The sequence below is a fragment of the Bos grunniens genome, chromosome 5, assembly GCF_055505025.1.
Source record: "Bos grunniens cultivar Pamir isolate PY7600 chromosome 5, Bosgru_T2T1.0, whole genome shotgun sequence".
Classification (NCBI taxonomy): Eukaryota; Metazoa; Chordata; class Mammalia; order Artiodactyla; family Bovidae; genus Bos; species Bos grunniens.
The window spans coordinates 27,382,958-27,401,897 of record NC_141169.1 but is presented as its reverse complement, the minus strand read 5'-3'; the positions used below and the strand labels follow the sequence as shown (position 1 = coordinate 27,401,897).

Here is an 18,940-nt window from a genome sequence, read left to right as displayed (position 1 = left end):
TGGGTGGCTGCTGTGCAGGGAAGAGTATCTTCCTCAAATTCTACTACCACCACCCAGAAAAGGATTCTAAAAAGGCGCCACGGGAGGAGCCTCAGATTTCTACTCCCTTCTTCTAAATCAACAAATACAAGAGAGACATGGCCAGAGGTGGCACATCTTTGGTACTATGCCATAGGCTGATAAAGCAGGGGCAAAAGAGAATAACCAAAGAAGTGTGAACTCCTGCAGTAAGGAAAGGAGATCATGGGCCTGAGACTTCAGCCATAAAAGGAGAAGTGAGGATTTCCCTGGTGGTCAGTGTATATGCTCCCAATGCAGGGGTTGTTGTTGTTCGTCGCTCAGTCATGTCCGACTCTTTGCAACCCCATGGACTGCAGCACGCCAGGCCTCCCTATCCTTCACCATCTCCCAGAGCTTCCTCAAATTCATGTCCATCGAGTTGCTGATGCCATCCGACTATCTTGTCCTCTGTCATCTCCTGTTCCTCCTGCCTTCTATCTTTCCCAGCATCAGGGGCTTTTCCAATGAATCGGCTCTTTGCATCAGGTGGCCAAAGTATTGGAGCTTCAGCATCAGTCCTTCCAATTAATATTTGGGGTTGATTTCCTTTAGGATTGACTGGTTTGCTCTCCTTGCAGTCCAAGGAACTCCCAAGAGTCTTCTCCAACAACCACAGTTCAAAAGCATCAGTTCTTCAGCGCTCAGCCTACTTTATGGTCCAACTCTCACATCCATATGTGACTACTTGAAAAACCATAGCAGGGGGCCCAGGTTCAATCACTAATCAGGGAACCAGATCCCACATACTGAAACTAAAAGATCCTGTGTGCCACAACTAATATCTGACACAACCAAATAATAAAAATAAACATTTAAAATTGGGAATTTTATTATTATTTAATTAGTTTAAAAACTATTTGTATTGCTAAAAAAGCATTTAAATCAGAATGGTGAAGAAAATGAATTTGATATAACTATCATCTGGACTTAACAATGATTACTATTCAGGAAGTGGGGTCAAAAAAGTAATTATGTTAATATTTGCCACATTTAGGTCAGTTAGTATTTATTTACTTATTATTTTTTGTGTGTGGCCTCACCATGCAGCTTGAGGGATCCTAGTTCCCTTGACCAGGGATCAAATCCTGGCCCCTGTAGTGGAAACTCAAAGTCATAACCACTAAACTACTAGTGAATTCCCTCAGTTATTATTTTAAGTATTTTAATATAATTTACAGACATTTTGAGTTAAATTCTGAAATATTTTAATATGCATTGCTAATAAAAACTTGTTCTCATATAATCCCAATGCTCTTATGTTTCCCCCCAAATTAACAATCATTCCTTCAGTTCAGTTCAGTTGCTCAGTTGTGTCCAACTCTTTGTGACCCCATGGACTGCATCACGCCAGGCTTCCCTGTCCATCACCAACTCCCAGAGCTTGCTCAAACTCATATCCATCCAGTCAGTGATGCCATCCAACCATCTCATCCTCTGTTGTCCCTTTCTCCTCCTGCCTTCAGTCTTTCCCATTAATCATTCTCTAATATGACCTAATAGTCCATATTCAAAATTTCCCAACTATCCCCAAAAGATCTTTTTACTGTTGTAGTTTTGTTCGAAGTAAGATCATGTTGCTTGTGACTGTTTTGCCTCTTAAGTCTCTTTTAAGTAAGAGCAGCTCTTCCTCCTTTTCCATGCCATTGACTTGTTGAAGAAACAGTCACCCCAAATTGCCTTTGGAATTTTTCTAATTAGTTTCTTTGTGTTTTCACTTACCTTGTTCCTCCAGCCCCCACATTTTCTGCAAACTGGAAATTAGATCTAAAGAATTCCTTAGATTCAGGGAAGAATATTTGTTAGGTGAAGCAGTGTTTTTCTTATTGCCTTACATCAGGGCCACATAAAGCTCGTGGCTGGTGGTCTGGGGTTCTGTGTTTTTGAAGCTAGCTGGGGGGAAGCTAAGCCTGAGGGGATACAGGCAGTTAACCATCTATGGATCTGGAGGCTGAGCTCCCACTGGACCGCAGTCTCCGTGGTTGCTGCCCTTAGCAACACAGTGTGGGTTGAAGTCAGGGATGAGCCACTCAGGATCATCAGCTTGATGCTGGCAGCCTGGACTGGCCCAGTCCTCTGGGACAGGGATACCACACTGGCAGTTCTTCCTTTAAGCCCTGCTGTGTGCACCTTGCAGAAATGAGGAGACTAACCAGGCAAAATTCCCCAGGACTGAGGAGAGATAAACCATTTCAAGACCTGTTCACTGTGTCCTGCACTCTCCACTGTGGAGAGCAGGAAGCTTCCTCTTCTACTCTGGAATCTTTGGTGGTGGCGGCGGCGGTGGTGGTGTGGCTCAGAAAATTCCTGCCTCTGTTAGCTCAGGTTTTCTTATCTTCTAACGTGCAGTTTCTGCTTTAAATATGTTTTGACTGATTTTAAAGTTTAGAATGTCAGGGCTGGAAGAACCCTTGTGGATCATCTGGACTAGCCCCTCACTCAAGTATCCTCATTCTCCCTTCTTAAAAACAGCTGCAGTAAGACAGTGAGAGCAGGATTGTTACCATGTAATTCTCCAGTCGACGTTCACATTCTACTTTCTTCTTTTTTTAAAAATTTTTATTGAAGTCTAGTTAATTTACAGTATTTTGTTAGTTTCAAGTGTACAGCAAAATGACTGTTTTATATACATATATTCTTTTTCAGATTCTTTTCCATTATGGGTTATTACAAGATGAGTATAGTTCTCTGTGCTATATAGCAGGTCCTTGTTGTTCATCTATTTTATATATAGTAGTGAGTATATACCCACTCCAGTGTTCTTGCCTGGAGAATCCCAGGGACGGTGGAGCCTGGTGGGCTGCCGTCTCTGGGGTCGCACAGTCAGACAGGATTGACTTAGCAGCAGCAGCAGCAGCAGTGAGTATATGTTAATCCAAAACTTCTAATTTATCCTTCCCCACCCCGGCCCCCACCACTATCCCCTCTGGTAACCGTAATTTTTTTTTTTTCTATGTCTTTGAGTCTATTTCTGTTTTGTAAACATGTTCATTTGTACCATATTTTTAGATCCCACATACAAGTGATATGATATTTGTTTTTCTCCGTCTGGCTTATTTCACTTAATGTAATAATCTCTAGGTCCATCCATCACATGCCACCTTCTTATCTTTACCATGATCAGGTTCCCCTTGTTCCACGCTGCTGCTGCTAAGTCGCTTCAGTTGTGTCCAACTCTGTGTGACCCCATAGACGGCAGTCCACCAGGCTCCCCCGTCCCTGGGATTCTCCAGGCAAGAACACTGGACTGGGTTGCCATTTCCTTCTCCAATGCATGAAAGGGAAAAGTGAATGTGAAGTCGCTCAGTCGTGTCGGACTCTTCGAGACCCCATGGACTGCGGCCTACCAGGCTCCTCCACCCATGGGATTTTCCAGGCAAGAGTACTGGAGTGGGTTGCCATTGCCTTCTTCACTCTTGTTCCATAGTATACCACTTATTTTTTCTTCATCTTAAACAATAACACCTGTGAAATGATAGGCTTCATAGGTAGTTAAATTTATTTCTAAAAATTTATTAAAAGAAAACATACAAAAATGTTCACTGCCACCACACTTTGGGAAAGAAATGCTAGAGAAAAATTTGCATCAGGGAGTCCCACCTCACTCTGTCTTGAGACCTTGGTTGGACACACTTCTTAAGTCCTAAATTTATTTCCCAATCAGTAAGAAAGAGACTTCCCTGGTGGCTCAGGTGGTAAAGAATCCGCCTGCAATGCAGGAGACCAGGGTTTGATCTCTGGGTGGGGAAGATCCCTTGGAGAAGGGAAGGCTACCCTCTCCAGTATTCTGGCCAGGAGAATTCCATGGACAGAGGAGCCTGGCAGGCTACAATCCAAGGGGTCGCAGAGTTGGACACAACTGAGTGACTTTCACACACAAGAAAGAAACACTATACTATCTACAAGTATCAGTTACTAGCTGTGAGTGGCTGAAGGTTAAGCTCTTAGTGGAAAACGCCCAGGGACCTTTGTCCAGGAACCTCTGATCGCCTACAATGGTGGCGGAGGGGAATGCAGAGAGAAGTCAGGCTGTGGTTAAAGTTACTTCTAGGCTGGGGATCAAGCCTCAGGGTAGCGGTGGGAAAACGTCTCTTGGAAGCAAAAGCCTGTAAAGCTCCGGCCCTCTCCACCATCTCTCTGGGCATCCCAAGAAGGCATGAACATGCCGTGCCAGAGCCTTTTCCCAACAGGAACCACCCACTCGCCTAGGGGACAGTGAAAACTTCCGGAAGAAGAGAGGAAAAGTCAGGTGTTAAGTCTCTAGGAGCTTCAGCGGGCTTCTGGGGCTCGAGGGAGGGAGGGCAAAGCAGGAAGGAGGGGTTTGCGGTTGGGGAGAGCCAGCTGGTCCACCCCTAGCCGGAAACTGGGGGTGGAGAGGCCCAGGCCCGGCGCACGCCCGTCTTCCAGCTCCAGACTGGGTCCCAGAGGCCGGCAAACCCCACCCCGCTCCTCTGGGTACCTCGTGGCCCAGGCGGGTTTGTTTATGTATCCAGCTCCCTCCACCCCCAGCCCGGCCCTCCGCCCGCCCTCCGAGTGGCCCCGTGGGAGGGGGAAACCGGGCGAGCCCCAGGCCGGCCCCCTCCGGTCCCCTCCCCTTCCTTCCTCCAGCCTGGGCTTTGGATGCCCGGGGAGGGCAAGTCCTTTTTATAGACCTGTTGAGCCAGTCGGGGCCAGTCTCCTTACTGGGAGTGGGAAGCTGGGGGGTGGCTCAGCTCTTTCCTCAACTCTGGATTCTGGAGAGAACTCAGGGCTTCTTGTCCCAGGAGAGGAAAGAGAAAAGGAAACTGCTTCATTTTTGGTTAAAAGGGGAACTTTTTTTTTTAATGCTGTCAGGCAGGACCCCACTCACCCTTGGGGTGCAGAGGTCCGGGGCCGAGTGCGGGTGGGGGAAACTGGTGAGGGTAACTTGGCAATAAGCACAGGTTTCCAGGACTGGTGAGCAGAGGAGCCAGAAAAGGTTAGATATTTGGGGTGAGGGAAATGTTTTGATTATGTGTTTGTTTTTAGCTGGAGTGCCTAGGGGTCAGATTTAACTGTTCAGTGAAGCGGCTTTTTCACAGTGGGGTACAGACTCCTCTCTGAATCTCTTGGGTGCCTCCAGCTTGCCTCCTCTAGCTCTCAAGAGTGCAGATGGATTGTGTCTCTGGACAGTTTCTCTTCCTCTTTCTCACTATCCCTTAAACCACCTCTGCTTTTATTTGCCAAAAGGTGGGTTCTTCAAGCTGCAGGGACCATGAACTGAGTTTACTGTCAGGCCTGTTCTTGCAGTCTTCAGAAAAGAATATTCCAGAAAGTTGGGCCAGAGTTCAGCTCCAACAATAACTAGGGTTCTTGAGGATGCCTCTCAGCTCTAAAAAGAAACCCCTCCCCCCAGCCTTTCTTTATTCTCCAGCACCTTCAAGACCACCAGAGCCACGGACCAGGACTAGTTGTACTGTTACTAGCTGCCTTCTTAGTACCAGGCAGGGATGAACCTGAACGCTTCTCAGATAAGGAAACAAACCCAGCAAAGATGCAGAATGAGTCACTTTAAATAGTAATAGTAAAGAATATCTGTAGCCTGTCCTGAATTTCTCATCAACAGGTTCTGAGCTTCTCAAAGAAACCTGACTTCTTAGAGTTCTTAGTTACCTGGTTTTCAGGGTCTTGAAAAGACTGAGGGATGTATGATGATCCATTTATCTTCTCCAGTCACCAATTATTTTGTAAATGACCTGAAATGTGCATGATGTGAAAAATCAAGATTTTCTGAGACTTTATTTTCTTGTCAGGGATTCTTTTATCTTTCTAAGATAAAGCTTCTTTATCTTAGAGTAGGTATGACAGGTAAACAGAATTTTAGTCAATGTGTTTTGTTCTTAACAGCTGTTGTTGAAAGTTTACCAAGAAGGAAGTTTACAATGACGTTATAAAAGAAGAGTTTTGAATCATTTGCATATTTTAATTTGTAAAATATTCCTGTTACCAGATTGCTAAATGGGAAATCGCTAAAATCAAAGAGTATCTTCAAAATCAGGTTTGACTTGAAAAAGGCAACCAACCCAAGGCTGAGAATCAATCCTTGGCGTTGTACTATCTGAAGACCTATTCAGAATTTGGGGGACTGGGCTTCCCCTTTCATTTATCAAGTGTTTACTGTGAGCTATATCCTAGGCCTTGAGGATACATAGGGAAAAGGCATCACTTCCGGCCCTCAAGATTACTTTGACTGGAGATGTGATATTTAGATACCTTTAATGGATGTATGTAAAAAGAGCATGGTGGATAGAGTTTACAGTAACTGGGGGAGTTGGCAAAGACTGCATTAAAATTCATTTTTATCAAAGATAAGAGTTATGAGCCCAGAAGGAGGACCAGCTCAGTGAACTGTACTTTTAAATTTTGGAGACCCAAGAAAGCATGTTTTAGTGGAAAACTTCAACAAAGAACAAAATGAAGGCTAAGAGTGTAGTAGACAGGGAAGGTGAGCCTGAATAGGTGCAGGGCAGACCGATGACCACACTGGAGTGTTAGCACTGAGTGCCTGTGTTCTTATGAGTGGTTTTGAATGAAGACAACCCTCAATCCACATGGCTTTTTTTAAACACAGTCATTAGGAGTTATTTAAATGATTTCACAAACAGTTATGAAGACAAACTTGAAACAAGTTTATTCATTTTTGTTGTTGTTGTTTAGTCGAAAGAAAATCTGTTCAGGTTTTCACAGATGAATTGGACAACATGTCCATTTGCTCTCAGAAACTGTTAATAAACAAGCTTATGTTGAGGACATCCCTCACAGGCCAGGTTCTGAATTCTGTCTCGTCCTGGAGAAGCAAAGAGAGTACTGTGTAAAGGAGTGTGGCTCTTGAACTTCTGGGTCTAAAGCTAGGTCTTTTTTATCATTACCTGGAATAAAACCAAACCCTAGTTCCCATTTTTGGCTTAGACCAGCTTAGAACTATTGGGAAAAGAAAAAAAAAAAAAAAGCTTTGAAACTAAACAAAACAGTCATAATTTAAAGTACTGGAGAAGAGCATGACAATTTCTTACATTGGTTGAAAGGATTAAATTAGAAATGTTCAGAGGACTGCGCCACAGTTTTAGTTCCTCCTCCCTCCACCCGCCTCAGCAAGTTTGGGTGTGGTCTTTTGCTAAATACACTAAACAGCTGTTGGAATCTCCAGAGCTTGGTTTACAAAGATGAGCAATGCAGCTTCTTCCCTCCAGGAAGTTTCTTTCCTTCTGGAAGTTTCTTCTCTCAAGTTTCTTCCTTTAGTGCTTCTTAAACTGTGATTTAGGGACTAATCACCTGAAAGAGTTGTGTTCTCTTGTCCCTCTCCAGAGACTATCATTTACTAGGCCTAAGATGAGGTCTAGGAATCTACCTTTTTTTAAAAAAGCAGTCCAGAGGATACAGATAAAGATTCCCTGATATTCTATTTTGAGAAACTTTGACTTAGAGATGCTAGTAATAGAAATGTAATGCGATGTTTTGTAATAAAGTTATAAAAGAAGATGATACCATGTAAGCTCTCCAGGAAGTACCTGCAGGATTTTTTTTTTAAGAGCTAGAAGGAAACAAAAAGCTTTTCTTAAAAAAAAAAAGTTTATTAAGCCCATTTTAAAAATTAAGCTCAATTTTATAAATGGTTATACAGGCATTATTCATTTAAGAACTTATAGACTTTCGGTGGGATTATTCTGAGTTGAAATTTGGCACAACTCATTAGCTTTGTGATCTTTGGGAAGTTACTTCCTAGCATCAATTTCTTAACTTAAAAAATACTTACTAATATCTCAACGTACAAAATACTTACTAATAGCCTCTAATACTTACTAATAACTTCCTCATGAGAATGACATTAGGAATGCAAGATACCTAGCTGATCTAGGCACTTAACTGTAGGCTTTTACCTTCTGGCCTTGCCCAGAGAAACATGAAACCTCAGTTTCGGGGAATCCAGACTTTAAAACATGACAGTATCAAGTGCTTAACTGTAGATAATGAAGTGACAACATATAACATACAAGTGAAAAAAGATATGACCTTGTCACGTTATTGACAAGTCACCCAGGCAGCTACCACAAAAACTAGGATAAAGGCAAGGCAGAATGGGAGGCCAGAAATTCAGGAAAAATCCTTTTATGCACTTGCAAAAAGCAAGAACTTTATTTTGCTACTTTGCTTACAGCGTATTTACAATTAAGGGGGCAGCGGCAGCGGAAAGTGGCTTATAGCATCTTGATTATGGGAGGTTCTCCAACATAATTTAGCTTCAAATGCAAGCTCTTGAAAAGTTAACCCGCCTTAAGTAGCCAGCACCAGACAAATTGGGAGAATTTAATAAAATGGCGTTTGCTGGAGTCTCACAAAGACCTCGCAAATCGGTCAGCGCGTTAACTGGCTGTGTGAGAACTCTCACCAGAGCTCTTGCGCCTGTACCCACAGGGCTTACACCACATTCAGAGGCATCCGCCTGCCTCTCCGCCCACCCCTAAAGGGGTGAGACTCGAGAACTACTTTTAAGAGCGGTTAAATTAAGACTCAAACGAGCCTTGGTGTCAAAGCAGAACTTTGCGCCGAGTGGCTCGGCCTGACACTTGTTGAGCTGCACGGTTCAGCTGAAGCGTTGCTACCTAATCACTGTAAAGACGTCCCCAGAGGAGGGCCAAAATGGCGACGGACTCCTCTTGGCACAGCCCTGTTCCCTCCCGGCTCTGGTAACGCCCATCGGCCAAGTGGAGGCGGTGGCTGACTTTCCCCCCAGCCACCTCATTGGACCGAACGACTGAGGCAGAGGCCAATTCTCCTCTGCCCACTCCAGGTTCTTGCCCTCAGAGCTCACGCGGCGCTCAATTGGCTTTTATACACGTCAATTTGCGTCCTATCGCGTCTCTTTTCAGTGTTAATCCAATCATAACTTTCCTGGCTGCCCGCCTGATTTCTGATTGGTTTTGATCTGCTTCATCCTATCCCATTCCTGTCTACTTCTTACCTCCTCCCACTAGGACTTTGCCCAGGCACGTCCAAGCTTCTGGTTGGCTGTTGTTCTGTCATTCCAATGAAAGCTCTTCCAATCCCTACTACTCACGGAGCCCGCCTGGCAGTTGACTGGCTTCTTCCCCAAGCCCATCATCTTTAGTTCCTGCCCACCTTCACTTCCTGCCTCTTTCATTGGCCTCTAAAACTGAGAGGCAGATCTTTTGGGGCGGACACCACGCACGCAACTTTGTCTTACACGCCTTAGAGAGCAAGCGAGCCTTAGCATTGGGCAATCTGCCCGTCTTTCTTCTGCAAGTCCCTCCTTTCTCCCTCCCTCATTGGGCGGGGCAGCAGTAAAGGGGCGGGGCCTAGGCCGGGCTTGTGGCGCGCTGCTCCCTCCTCCTTACCCCCCCCTCCCTGTCCGGTCCGGGTTCGCTTGCCTCGTCAGCGTCCGCGTTTTTCCTGGCCCCCCCCAACCCCCCCGGACAGGACCCCCTTGAGCTCGTCCCTCAGCTGCTACCATGAGCGGTAAGGATGAGTCCACTCCAAGCTTAGGGGTGGGAGGGGAGTGAGGGGGCGCGCGCGAGGGCCGACCGGGCGGTCCCCGCCGTGAGGGGGGGCGGGCGGGAGGCGGCGGCGGCGGCCTTGGTCCCGCCCGGGGCGGAGGGAAGGGAGGGAGAAGGGGCAGTGGCGGGGCCTCCGAGGAGGAGGAGGGGGATGGGCCACCCGCCCCGGGGGAGGGGGCAGCGTGGCCTCGCCCGCCCCCTGCCCGCCCCGGCCACGGGGGACGGGCCTTACCCCCCACTACTCGGCTGCCCGCCTGAGGCTCCTCCTGCCGGGGGCTGGAGCCGCGGGGGCGGCCCGAGCAGAGCAGGCCCCGCCCGGGCCAACCGCCTCCCTGGTCCGCCCTCTGGTCGCCGCCGGCCCCAAGGCCCTCCTCCCTTCCCCCCCTGCCGTAGATTACCCCTCCCCCCGTAAATTACCCCTCCCCCCTACCGTCCCGCCCTTTCCACGCCCCACACCCCGAAACCGCCCTTTCCCTCTAGGGCCCGCCCTCTAGCCGCCCCGAATCGCTTGATTTCTAACCCCTGGACCTCTTTAGCCCCTTATTAATATTTATAAATGTTTCCCCACTCAAACTTTTTATCTGTTCTTTTCCCCTTTCTCCTTTCCTCTTGTTACTTTTTACACTTGAGATTTTCTCTTTCTCCATTTCCTTTGACCCTAGTTTTTAGCAAACTTTCCATTCACCCACATGTTTTATGCCTTATCTATCCTTTTTTTCCCCCAGGTTCCTTTTTCAACATGCCCACCGACCCTCGTATTTCCTGTACCAAAGGCACCTTTTCAGTGTTTTCTGACTTTAATTTTGTGCAAGGGAGAATTGAGGTCCGGTTTTGGCATCACTGAGCCTAGATCACATCCTACTGGTCTGCAACTGTTCCTTCTCCCCGAATCGTTTTTTTAATACTGGCGCCTTTCACCTTCCTGTTAGTCATTTGTTTCATCACAGCCTCTTTTACCCTTTCTCACTTGACCTTTTGCTTTCTCCAATTTTAAGTTATTTTAAAATTATTTTTAGACCAAGATCACTCCATGGATGAAATGACAGCAGTGGTGAAGATTGAAAAAGGAGTTGGTGGCAATAACGGGGGCAATGGAAATGGTAGTGGTGCCTTTTCTCAGGCTCGAAGCAGCAGCGCAGGCAGTAGCAGCAGCAGCGGAGGAGGAGGGCAGGTAAGTGATGATCCTGACAGAATGGGGAAGGTGCTGAGAGGCTGTAAATATCCTTAGATGACTGTCTTTTTACAAAAAAAATTTTTGGGGAAGGGCTAAACCATTTTCTAGATAGGGAAGTAAGCACAGCTAGACAAGTGACTTGGAGATCCCCCTGAATGAGAGTTTCAACAGTATAGATAGATCCAACTTTTTGTTTGGTTGGGTTTTTCTTTTTTTTCCCCTTTTGCACTGTTACACTGCCCCCTGGTCTGGCAAATGGGTATCACTAAAGTAACTCCTTTCCTCTCCCTTATTTCTGGCCAGGAATCCCAGCCATCCCCTTTGGCTCTGCTGGCAGCAACTTGCAGCAGAATTGAGTCACCCAATGAAAACAGCAACAACTCCCAGGGCCCAAGCCAGTCAGGGGGCACAGGTGAGCTTGACCTCACAGCCACACAACTTTCCCAGGGTGCCAATGGCTGGCAGATCATCTCTTCCTCCTCTGGGGCTACCCCTACCTCGAAGGAACAGAGTGGCAGCAGTACCAACGGCAACAATGGCAGTGAGTCTTCCAAGAATCGCACGGTCTCCGGTGGGCAGTATGTTGTGGCTGCCACTTCCAACCTTCAGAACCAGCAAGTCCTGACCGGACTACCTGGAGTGATGCCTAATATTCAGTATCAAGTAATCCCACAGTTCCAGACCGTTGATGGGCAACAGCTGCAGTTTGCTGCCACTGGGGCCCAAGTGCAGCAGGATGGTTCAGGTCAGATACAGATCATACCAGGTGCAAACCAACAGATCATCACAAACCGAGGAAGTGGAGGCAACATCATTGCTGCTATGCCAAACCTACTCCAGCAGGCTGTCCCCCTTCAAGGCCTGGCTAATAATGTACTCTCAGGACAGACTCAGTATGTGACCAACGTACCAGTGGCCCTGAATGGGAATATTACCTTGCTGCCTGTCAACAGCGTTTCTGCAGCTACCTTGACTCCTAGCTCTCAGGCAGTCACGATCAGCAGCTCTGGGTCCCAGGAGAGTGGCTCACAGCCTGTCACCTCAGGGACTGCCATCAGTTCTGCCAGTTTGGTATCTTCACAAGCCAGTTCCAGCTCCTTTTTCACCAATGCCAATAGCTACTCAACAACTACTACCACCAGCAACATGGGAATTATGAACTTTACCACCAGCGGATCAGCAGGGACCAGCTCTCAGAGCCAGACACCCCAGAGGGTCAGCGGGCTGCAGGGATCTGATACTCTGAACATCCAGCAGAACCAGACATCTGGAGGTTCACTGCAAGCAAGTCAACAAAAAGAGGGAGAGCAAAACCAGCAGACACAGCAACAACAACAAATTCTCATCCAGCCTCAGCTGGTTCAAGGGGGACAGGCCCTTCAGGCCCTCCAAGCCGCCCCATTGTCAGGGCAGACCTTTACAACTCAAGCTATCACCCAGGAAACCCTCCAGAACCTTCAGCTTCAGGCTGTTCCAAACTCTGGCCCCATCATCATCCGGACACCAACAGTGGGGCCCAATGGACAGGTCAGCTGGCAGACTCTTCAGCTGCAGAACCTCCAAGTTCAGAACCCACAAGCCCAGACAATCACCTTGGCCCCAATGCAGGGTGTTTCTTTGGGGCAGACCAGCAGCAGCAGTACCACCCTTACACCTATTGCCTCAGCTGCCTCCATCCCTGCCGGCACAGTCACTGTGAATGCTGCTCAGCTCTCCTCCATGCCTGGCCTCCAGACCATTAACCTCAGTGCATTGGGTGCTTCAGGAATCCAGGTGCACCAGCTTCCAAGCCTGCCCTTGGCGATAGCAAATGCCTCAGGTGAGACTTGAGATCTTTTGCATTTATCTCTAGAGCTACTTAGCATCTCAGCTGAAACCATTGAGTCTAAAGAAGAGGGAGTAGAATCTTTTGAGGGCAGTACTTCTGAGGGCTAGTCAGTTAGAGAAGTAGCAATGATTCTAAGTCATTTGGAGCTGACTTAATAAAACTTTTTCCTCTTCAGTTACTCTGTCCAGAAAGGAGCATCTCTGGGCAGTGTCTTTGGGGTCTCTGTACATTCAGTGCCTGGTACTACAGTACAAGAGTGGGCAAACTTTTTCTGTAAAGGGCCAGATAGTAAATAGTTTAGGCCTTATGGGCCACATAAGTTCTCAATTACGTGTACTTTTTTGTTTTTGCAACCTTTTAAAAATATAAAATATTCTTACCTTAAGGGCCTTATTTGGCTTGAGGGTTCTTCTCTGCAGACAGGAATGGATTATAAACTTATCTGTAGGGCAGTTATTAAATCATCAGATATTTCTCACAAACTGTAAGCAGGGGAAAACTGATGGATTCCAAAGGACTTCAACAAAATAAGTTCCCTGGTTAATCTTTTAGTTAACCAGAAGAGCCTACCCTTTGAGGTTTAATTTTTTCAACTCCTACTTAGCTTGAAAGTATTAATGTGTATTTTTAATAAGCTTCCTAGGTGATTTTCTTTTGTTTTGTTTCTTAAGCCTCCTAGGTAGTGATTCTAATACTTTCTAGATTAGAGAGCCACTTTCTAGACTGCTTTGAAAGTAGCGTATGGTTGAAAGGTGGAAGAGAACAGAAGTGGGGCACAGAGTGGAGTGGGGAGATGGAGTTGAAAGGAATTAGAAGTAAGGACTTTGAGGGGGAAAGAGAATTGTCAAGGAAGGAGGTGTATATATTGGAATGTATGTTGAATCAGTTGACACTATTCAGTCATATATTTTGAACTATATTTTACTAGTATTGGTTAATTTGAAATTTAAAACCTGTTTAAAACTGTAAGAATTTATTTAGAGTTTATCATTTTAAATTTCATGGTGATACTAATCTTTAATGATCATGGTGATAGAACTAATCTTGAATGAAGCACATTAGGATACATAGGCATCTTTATATTCTGGGATGATATATAGAAATTATGAGAAGTAGTTTAATACCACTGAACTTCTACTTCTGTTGGTGTATCTGTGGATTTGTTAATTGTTTACTTTTATTATAGAGTTCTTATTCTGTTTAGATTGGCTCTTATGTAAGAGAGGGTAACAAATAGGCAACCATATTTCCTGCCTCCTGCAGTTGAGGAAAATCTGTGGTGGGGAGGTCTGCTCAAGTTCACCACTTGTATGTTTAAAATTACTACATTTTGAGCCTTAACAGACAGAAATTTTCTTAGTGAATTGGAGATCTTAAAATAGAAGCTTAGAGCTGAAAGAGACCTTAGGAATCATCTCATACGCCTGCCTTATTTTCCAGATAAGGACTTTGAGATACTGGGAAGCACATACGTTATGAGACTACTTGCTGTTCTAGTCTGGAGCATTCATTACCTATTAATTTTAACTTGGGACATCCTTTAAATTGTTAAAAATCTTTTGGAAAAGATATCTTTTGTTACTTTGAAATTTAAGGCTATAGAGCTGGCAAGTGTTTATAGGCCAAAAATTATGTGAGTAGAAATGGGAAAAGTTTAATAAAAACTGAACCTAACAGCTTGGAAAATTAGACACTTTCTGGGTAATCTACGTTTGTGTGTTTGTTTTCTCTTTGCCCTTAAGTTATTGAGATTGTTGTAGATAGTATTAATTTGGATCCTTGCAATGTGTAAACGGTTTATAACTGGAGCTCTAAGGAACAGTTATGAGACACTTTCATTGCTAAATCATGGTCTGGGGAAGTCTGCCATTTACTTTGTCATAGAATAGGGCTACCTTCCTAGCTGTTATTGATGGTCTCTGAGCTCTAGAAAACACATGTCTTTTTAAGATAGTAACAGCTTGACATTCACTAAGAAGAGAATGAAGCTCTGAAAGGCCATTTTGTGAGAGTTGAGATTGCTTTATTCATAGTGGTTTTTGAAGATACGTGTTTCCTCCTTTCTGGTTAGTCATAGTTGTGCAACGTTTTTTCCCCTTCAATTGATCTGACTTCAGCCTTAATGAAAGATAATGCAGTCGTTTCCTGGAAGCTTAGTGCTCTTTAGCTGTTGCCTGGCTGCTACAAAGTCTCTCATTTTACCTGTTTTTCTGGTATACAGTTATTTTATTAGAAAAACTCAGCCTCTTGGCAGTATGATGTAGTGGAAAGAGCCATGAATATGAATTCATGTTGTAAGATAGGTAAGTAGATAGCATTCTGTAAAGGGAAACATTATTTTTAAATGGTTGTGGAAGACTGCAGCTTCTATGTCACTTAATAGATTTAGTCTTTTTGGGGCCCTACCACGTGGCTTCTTGTAGGATCCTAGTTCCCTAAATAGGGATTGAACCCTTACATCCCCACCCCCCACCTCTAGCAGTGAAATGGAAGAGTCCCAGCCCCTGGACTGCCAGGGAATTTCCACATTTATTGTTTTTAAAAGTCATCTTTTAAAACTTTTCTAAGTTCTCTTGTTGACTTTTATTATGTTTATTTGTTTACTTGAATATACAGGCAAAGGCACAAACTTAGACCCCAAATCAGTCGCCCATCTTAGTGTTCCTGTTTTCAGTTCTGCCGCTGGTGGGTGATAGTGAAGAAGGGACCACTCAGTAACGTGGGGATCTTTTGGCTCTTAGTTCTTGTTATTTTTTAAGTGAGCAGCTTTTCCTTTTTTTTTTTTTAACTAACACCCTGTCCCCTTTATTCTTTTATCAACACTCTTTCCTCTCATTTGGTAGTTACACGCTCTGATCTCGGTTCTGGGTTGTTTTGTTTTTTAAGCTTCAAGCTTCAGATTTTTTTCTCAGCCCCGGCTAAGTTCAAAAAACTCTTCCCCAAGGTTGAGGAGGGGCCAGTTTTGAAAGACTTAGTTTGGATGACTTCGTGGGAGTTCTGCCTAATAAAGAGTGCGGGACTGGGCTTTGGCAAGAGAATAAAACATATTTCCTTGATGGCTATAATTCACTCATGAAGCAAATTTCAGACACTAAAAATAAAAATTTCACATCTGCTTAGTTTTATTGGGGTCGGGAAAATGTCTCCTCTTAGAAGTTAAGTTGAATGCGATACCAGAGTTGGTTTGCCAACAGTGTCGCTAAACTTGGGGTCAGATTGCTGAGACCTATTTTGTTAACAGAACAAAATAGTTCATTTGAACATGAGTGTTAAGTAGGTTTAGTTGGTTTAAATGTGTCCAGAATTATCATTCTAGTTAGTGCAAAGGGTCATACAAGAGAATTTTCTATTTTAAAATAATATACTTTTATTGACTATAACATCGTGTTTCAGCATCATTTGCTTTCTTTAGTGTGATTTTATAAGTGTAATTTAAATGAGTTCAGTGTAAGTAGAAAAGATCTCCTTTAAAATCTAGGTGCCTTGATTGATTTGGAAAGACTGAGAAGACAGTCTTGAGACTTTTTCAGTTGCTCCTATTTATTTATTCTAGTGGCTTTCTGTCAGTGACGTCATTGTTAAATCACACTGCATTGTGTAATGTGGTCCTTTTAGTTCTTAATTAAATAACAAGAGCACAAGGGTGCCTAGTGTTTTGGAAAAATTTAGTATCTGTTCTATTCTCAGATCTCCCTTTCCCTTTAATTATTCTACATTGTAAAGTAGCATATAAATGTTGGCACTAAAAATGTAGTTCTGCTCATTTCTTGGTTCTAATTGTTTTGTTTTCCCTCGAAAATATTTTAAATGTAAGAGGAACACCTGTAGAAAGGCTGTATTACATAATATTTTGTAAGTTACTGATTGGATAAACATTAATAGATAATAGTTGAAATTTTTCAGTTTGCCGTTTAATTGAAAAACAAGCGTATTTTTCATATTTCTTATGGAAGGTATGTCAAAATAAGCAGGGTGACAATATACAGCCTTGACATACTCCTTTTCCTGTTTGGAACCAGTCTGTTGTTCCATGTCCATTTCTAACTGTTGCTTCCTGACCTCCATACAGATTTCTCAAGAGGCAGGTCAGGTGGTTTGGTATTCCCATCTCGTTCAGAATTTTCCACAGTTTATTGTGATCCACACAGTCAAAAGCTTTGGCATAGTCAATAAAGCAGAAATAGATGTTTTTCTGGAACTCTCTTGCTTTTTCCATGACCAGCGGATGTTGGCAATTTGATCTCTGGTTCCTCTGCCTTTTCGAAAACCAGCTTGAACATCAGGAAGTTCATGGTTCACATATTGCTGAAGCCTGGCTTGGAGAATTTTGAGCATTACTTTACTAGCGTGTGAGATGAGTGCAATTGTGCGGTAGTTTGAGCATTCTTTGGCATTGCCTTTCTTTGGGATTGGAATGAAAACTGAGCTTTTCCAGTCCTGTGGCCACTGCTGAGTTTTCCAAATTTGCTGGCATATTGAGTGCAACACTTTCACAGCATCATCTTTCAGGATTTGGAATAGCTCAACTGGAATTCCATCACCTCCACTAGCTTTGTTTGTAGTGATGCTTTCTAAGGCCCACTTGACTTCACATTCCAGGATGTCTGGCTCTAAGTCAGTGATCATACCATCGTGATTATTTGGGTCGTGAAGATCTTTTTTGTACAGTTCTTCTGTGTATTCTTACCACCTTTTCTTAATATCTTCTGCTTCTGTTAGGTCCATACCATTTCTGTCCTTTATGGAGCCCATCTTTGCATGAAATGTTCCCTTGGTATCTCTCATTTTCTTGAAGAGATCTCTAGTCTTTCCCATTCTTTTGTTTTTCTCTATTTGCATTGATCTCTGAGGAAGGCTTTCTTTTCTCTTCTTGCTATTCTTTGGAACTCTGCATTCAGATGCTTATATCTTCCTTTTCTCCTTTGCTTTTCGCTTCTCTTCCTTTCACAGCTATTTGTAAGGCCTTCCCAGATGGCCATTTTGCTTTTTTGCATTTCTTTTCCATGGGGATGGTCTTGATCCCTGTCTCCTGTATGGATGTGAGAGTTGGACTGTGAAGAAAGCTGAGCGCCGAAGAATTGATGCTTTTGTACTGTGGTGTTGGAGAAGACTCTTGAAGAGTCCCTTGGACTGCAAGGAGATCCAGCCAGTCCATTCTAAAGGAGATCAGTTCTGGGTGTTCTTTGGAAGGACTGTTGGTAAAGCTGAAACTCAGCACTTTGGCCACCTCATGCGAAGAGTTGACTCATTGGAAAAGACTCTGATGCTGGGAGGGATTAGGGGCAGGAGGAGAAGGGGCCGACAGAGGATGAGATGGCCGGATGGCATCACCGACTCGATGGACCTGAGTCTGAGTGAACTTCGGGAGTTGGTGATGGGCAGGGAGGCCTGGTGTGCTGCAATTCATGGGGTTGCAAAGAGTCGGACACGACTGAGCAACTGAACTGAACTGATGTCAAAATAGTATTATCCCTAACATTTAACATTATTATATTAGATCTGTAGCGCTGAAGCATTATTTAAAAGGTATACGTCCACACTGTGACTACATTGTTAATGCCATGCTAGGTTTTAAGAATTGGTCCCTTTAGAAGACCCTGAAAAAGTTTCTGAAGAAAGTTTTTTCCTTCAGAGTTGGTTGTAAATCTGGACTATAATTTGAATTTGTACTTCTGCTCCAGTGCTTTTTAAGCTCTGGCAATATTACTTGTTTCACAAGTTTGGGTGTACCTATCTGATTTACTCTGAATCTTTCTCACCCTATACCTGTATACAAAATGAATAATTTAACGTGTACAAAATAAATAATTTAACGATTTCGAAGAAGGGGTTAAAATATAAAATACCCAGGTCAAGACAAAGACGTGCCCTTTATGAGATGAGAGAATCAGTTAAAAATCTGCATGTCTGCAGGAATTCCCTGGAGGTCCAGTGGTTGGTACCCAGGGCCTTCACTGCTGTGGGCCTGTGTTCAATCACTGGTCGTGCTTCGAGGTGCAGCCAAACCAAAACAAAAGCAAAGCAAAAAAAATCTACATTTCTGAGAAAAAAAATTTTAATGGTTTTCATAGTAAATCAAATGTCTGCTGCAAGTAATCCAGATAAGGTAAAATGCTATTGAGATGGAGCTTTTCAGATTATTCCATGTGTTCTTCATTAACTTGACACTGTTTGGATTGCTTAGAAGTTATAGCTCTTTGCAAACATATTGTAATTAAACCGAACTCTCCATGTTAATAGCAGTTAAACTTGAAGATGGCTGGACTTGGAAACCCTCATCCCCTCCAGTACTCTCCTTCTGACAACCTAAGGTGTAGAAAGACTCAGTGACTTGTCAGAGGTCATTGACAA

At 44.1% G+C, this 18,940-nt stretch overlaps 1 protein-coding gene and 1 long non-coding RNA gene across 5 annotated transcripts in view; one reads left to right on the top strand and one right to left on the bottom strand.

The window, feature by feature from the left end:
• Nucleotides 1-6,680: 6,680 nt before the first annotated feature.
• On the bottom strand, nt 6,681-10,012 carry LOC147371506 (uncharacterized). The gene is made up of 3 exons (XR_015163607.1): nt 9,820-10,012; nt 9,035-9,226; nt 6,681-6,862 (listed from the first exon to the last, which is right to left on the bottom strand). It is a non-coding gene; the product is annotated as an uncharacterized LOC147371506 (long non-coding RNA).
• SP1 (Sp1 transcription factor) overlaps nt 9,221-18,940 on the top strand; it is a 38,613-nt gene continuing 28,893 nt past the window's right edge. The window contains exons 1-3 of one of the 4 annotated variants that reach the window (XM_086399176.1): nt 9,221-9,549; nt 10,604-10,758; nt 11,065-12,580. In XM_086399176.1, coding sequence (XP_086255302.1) covers nt 9,543-9,549; nt 10,604-10,758; nt 11,065-12,580 — 1,678 coding nt within the window. In that variant the 5' untranslated portion in view covers nt 9,221-9,542. Of the gene's footprint in view, nt 9,550-9,762; nt 10,512-10,603; nt 10,759-11,064; nt 12,581-18,940 lie in introns of those variants that run through there. The other 3 variants (XM_086399178.1, XM_086399179.1, XM_086399177.1) reach the window with 3 other exon arrangements.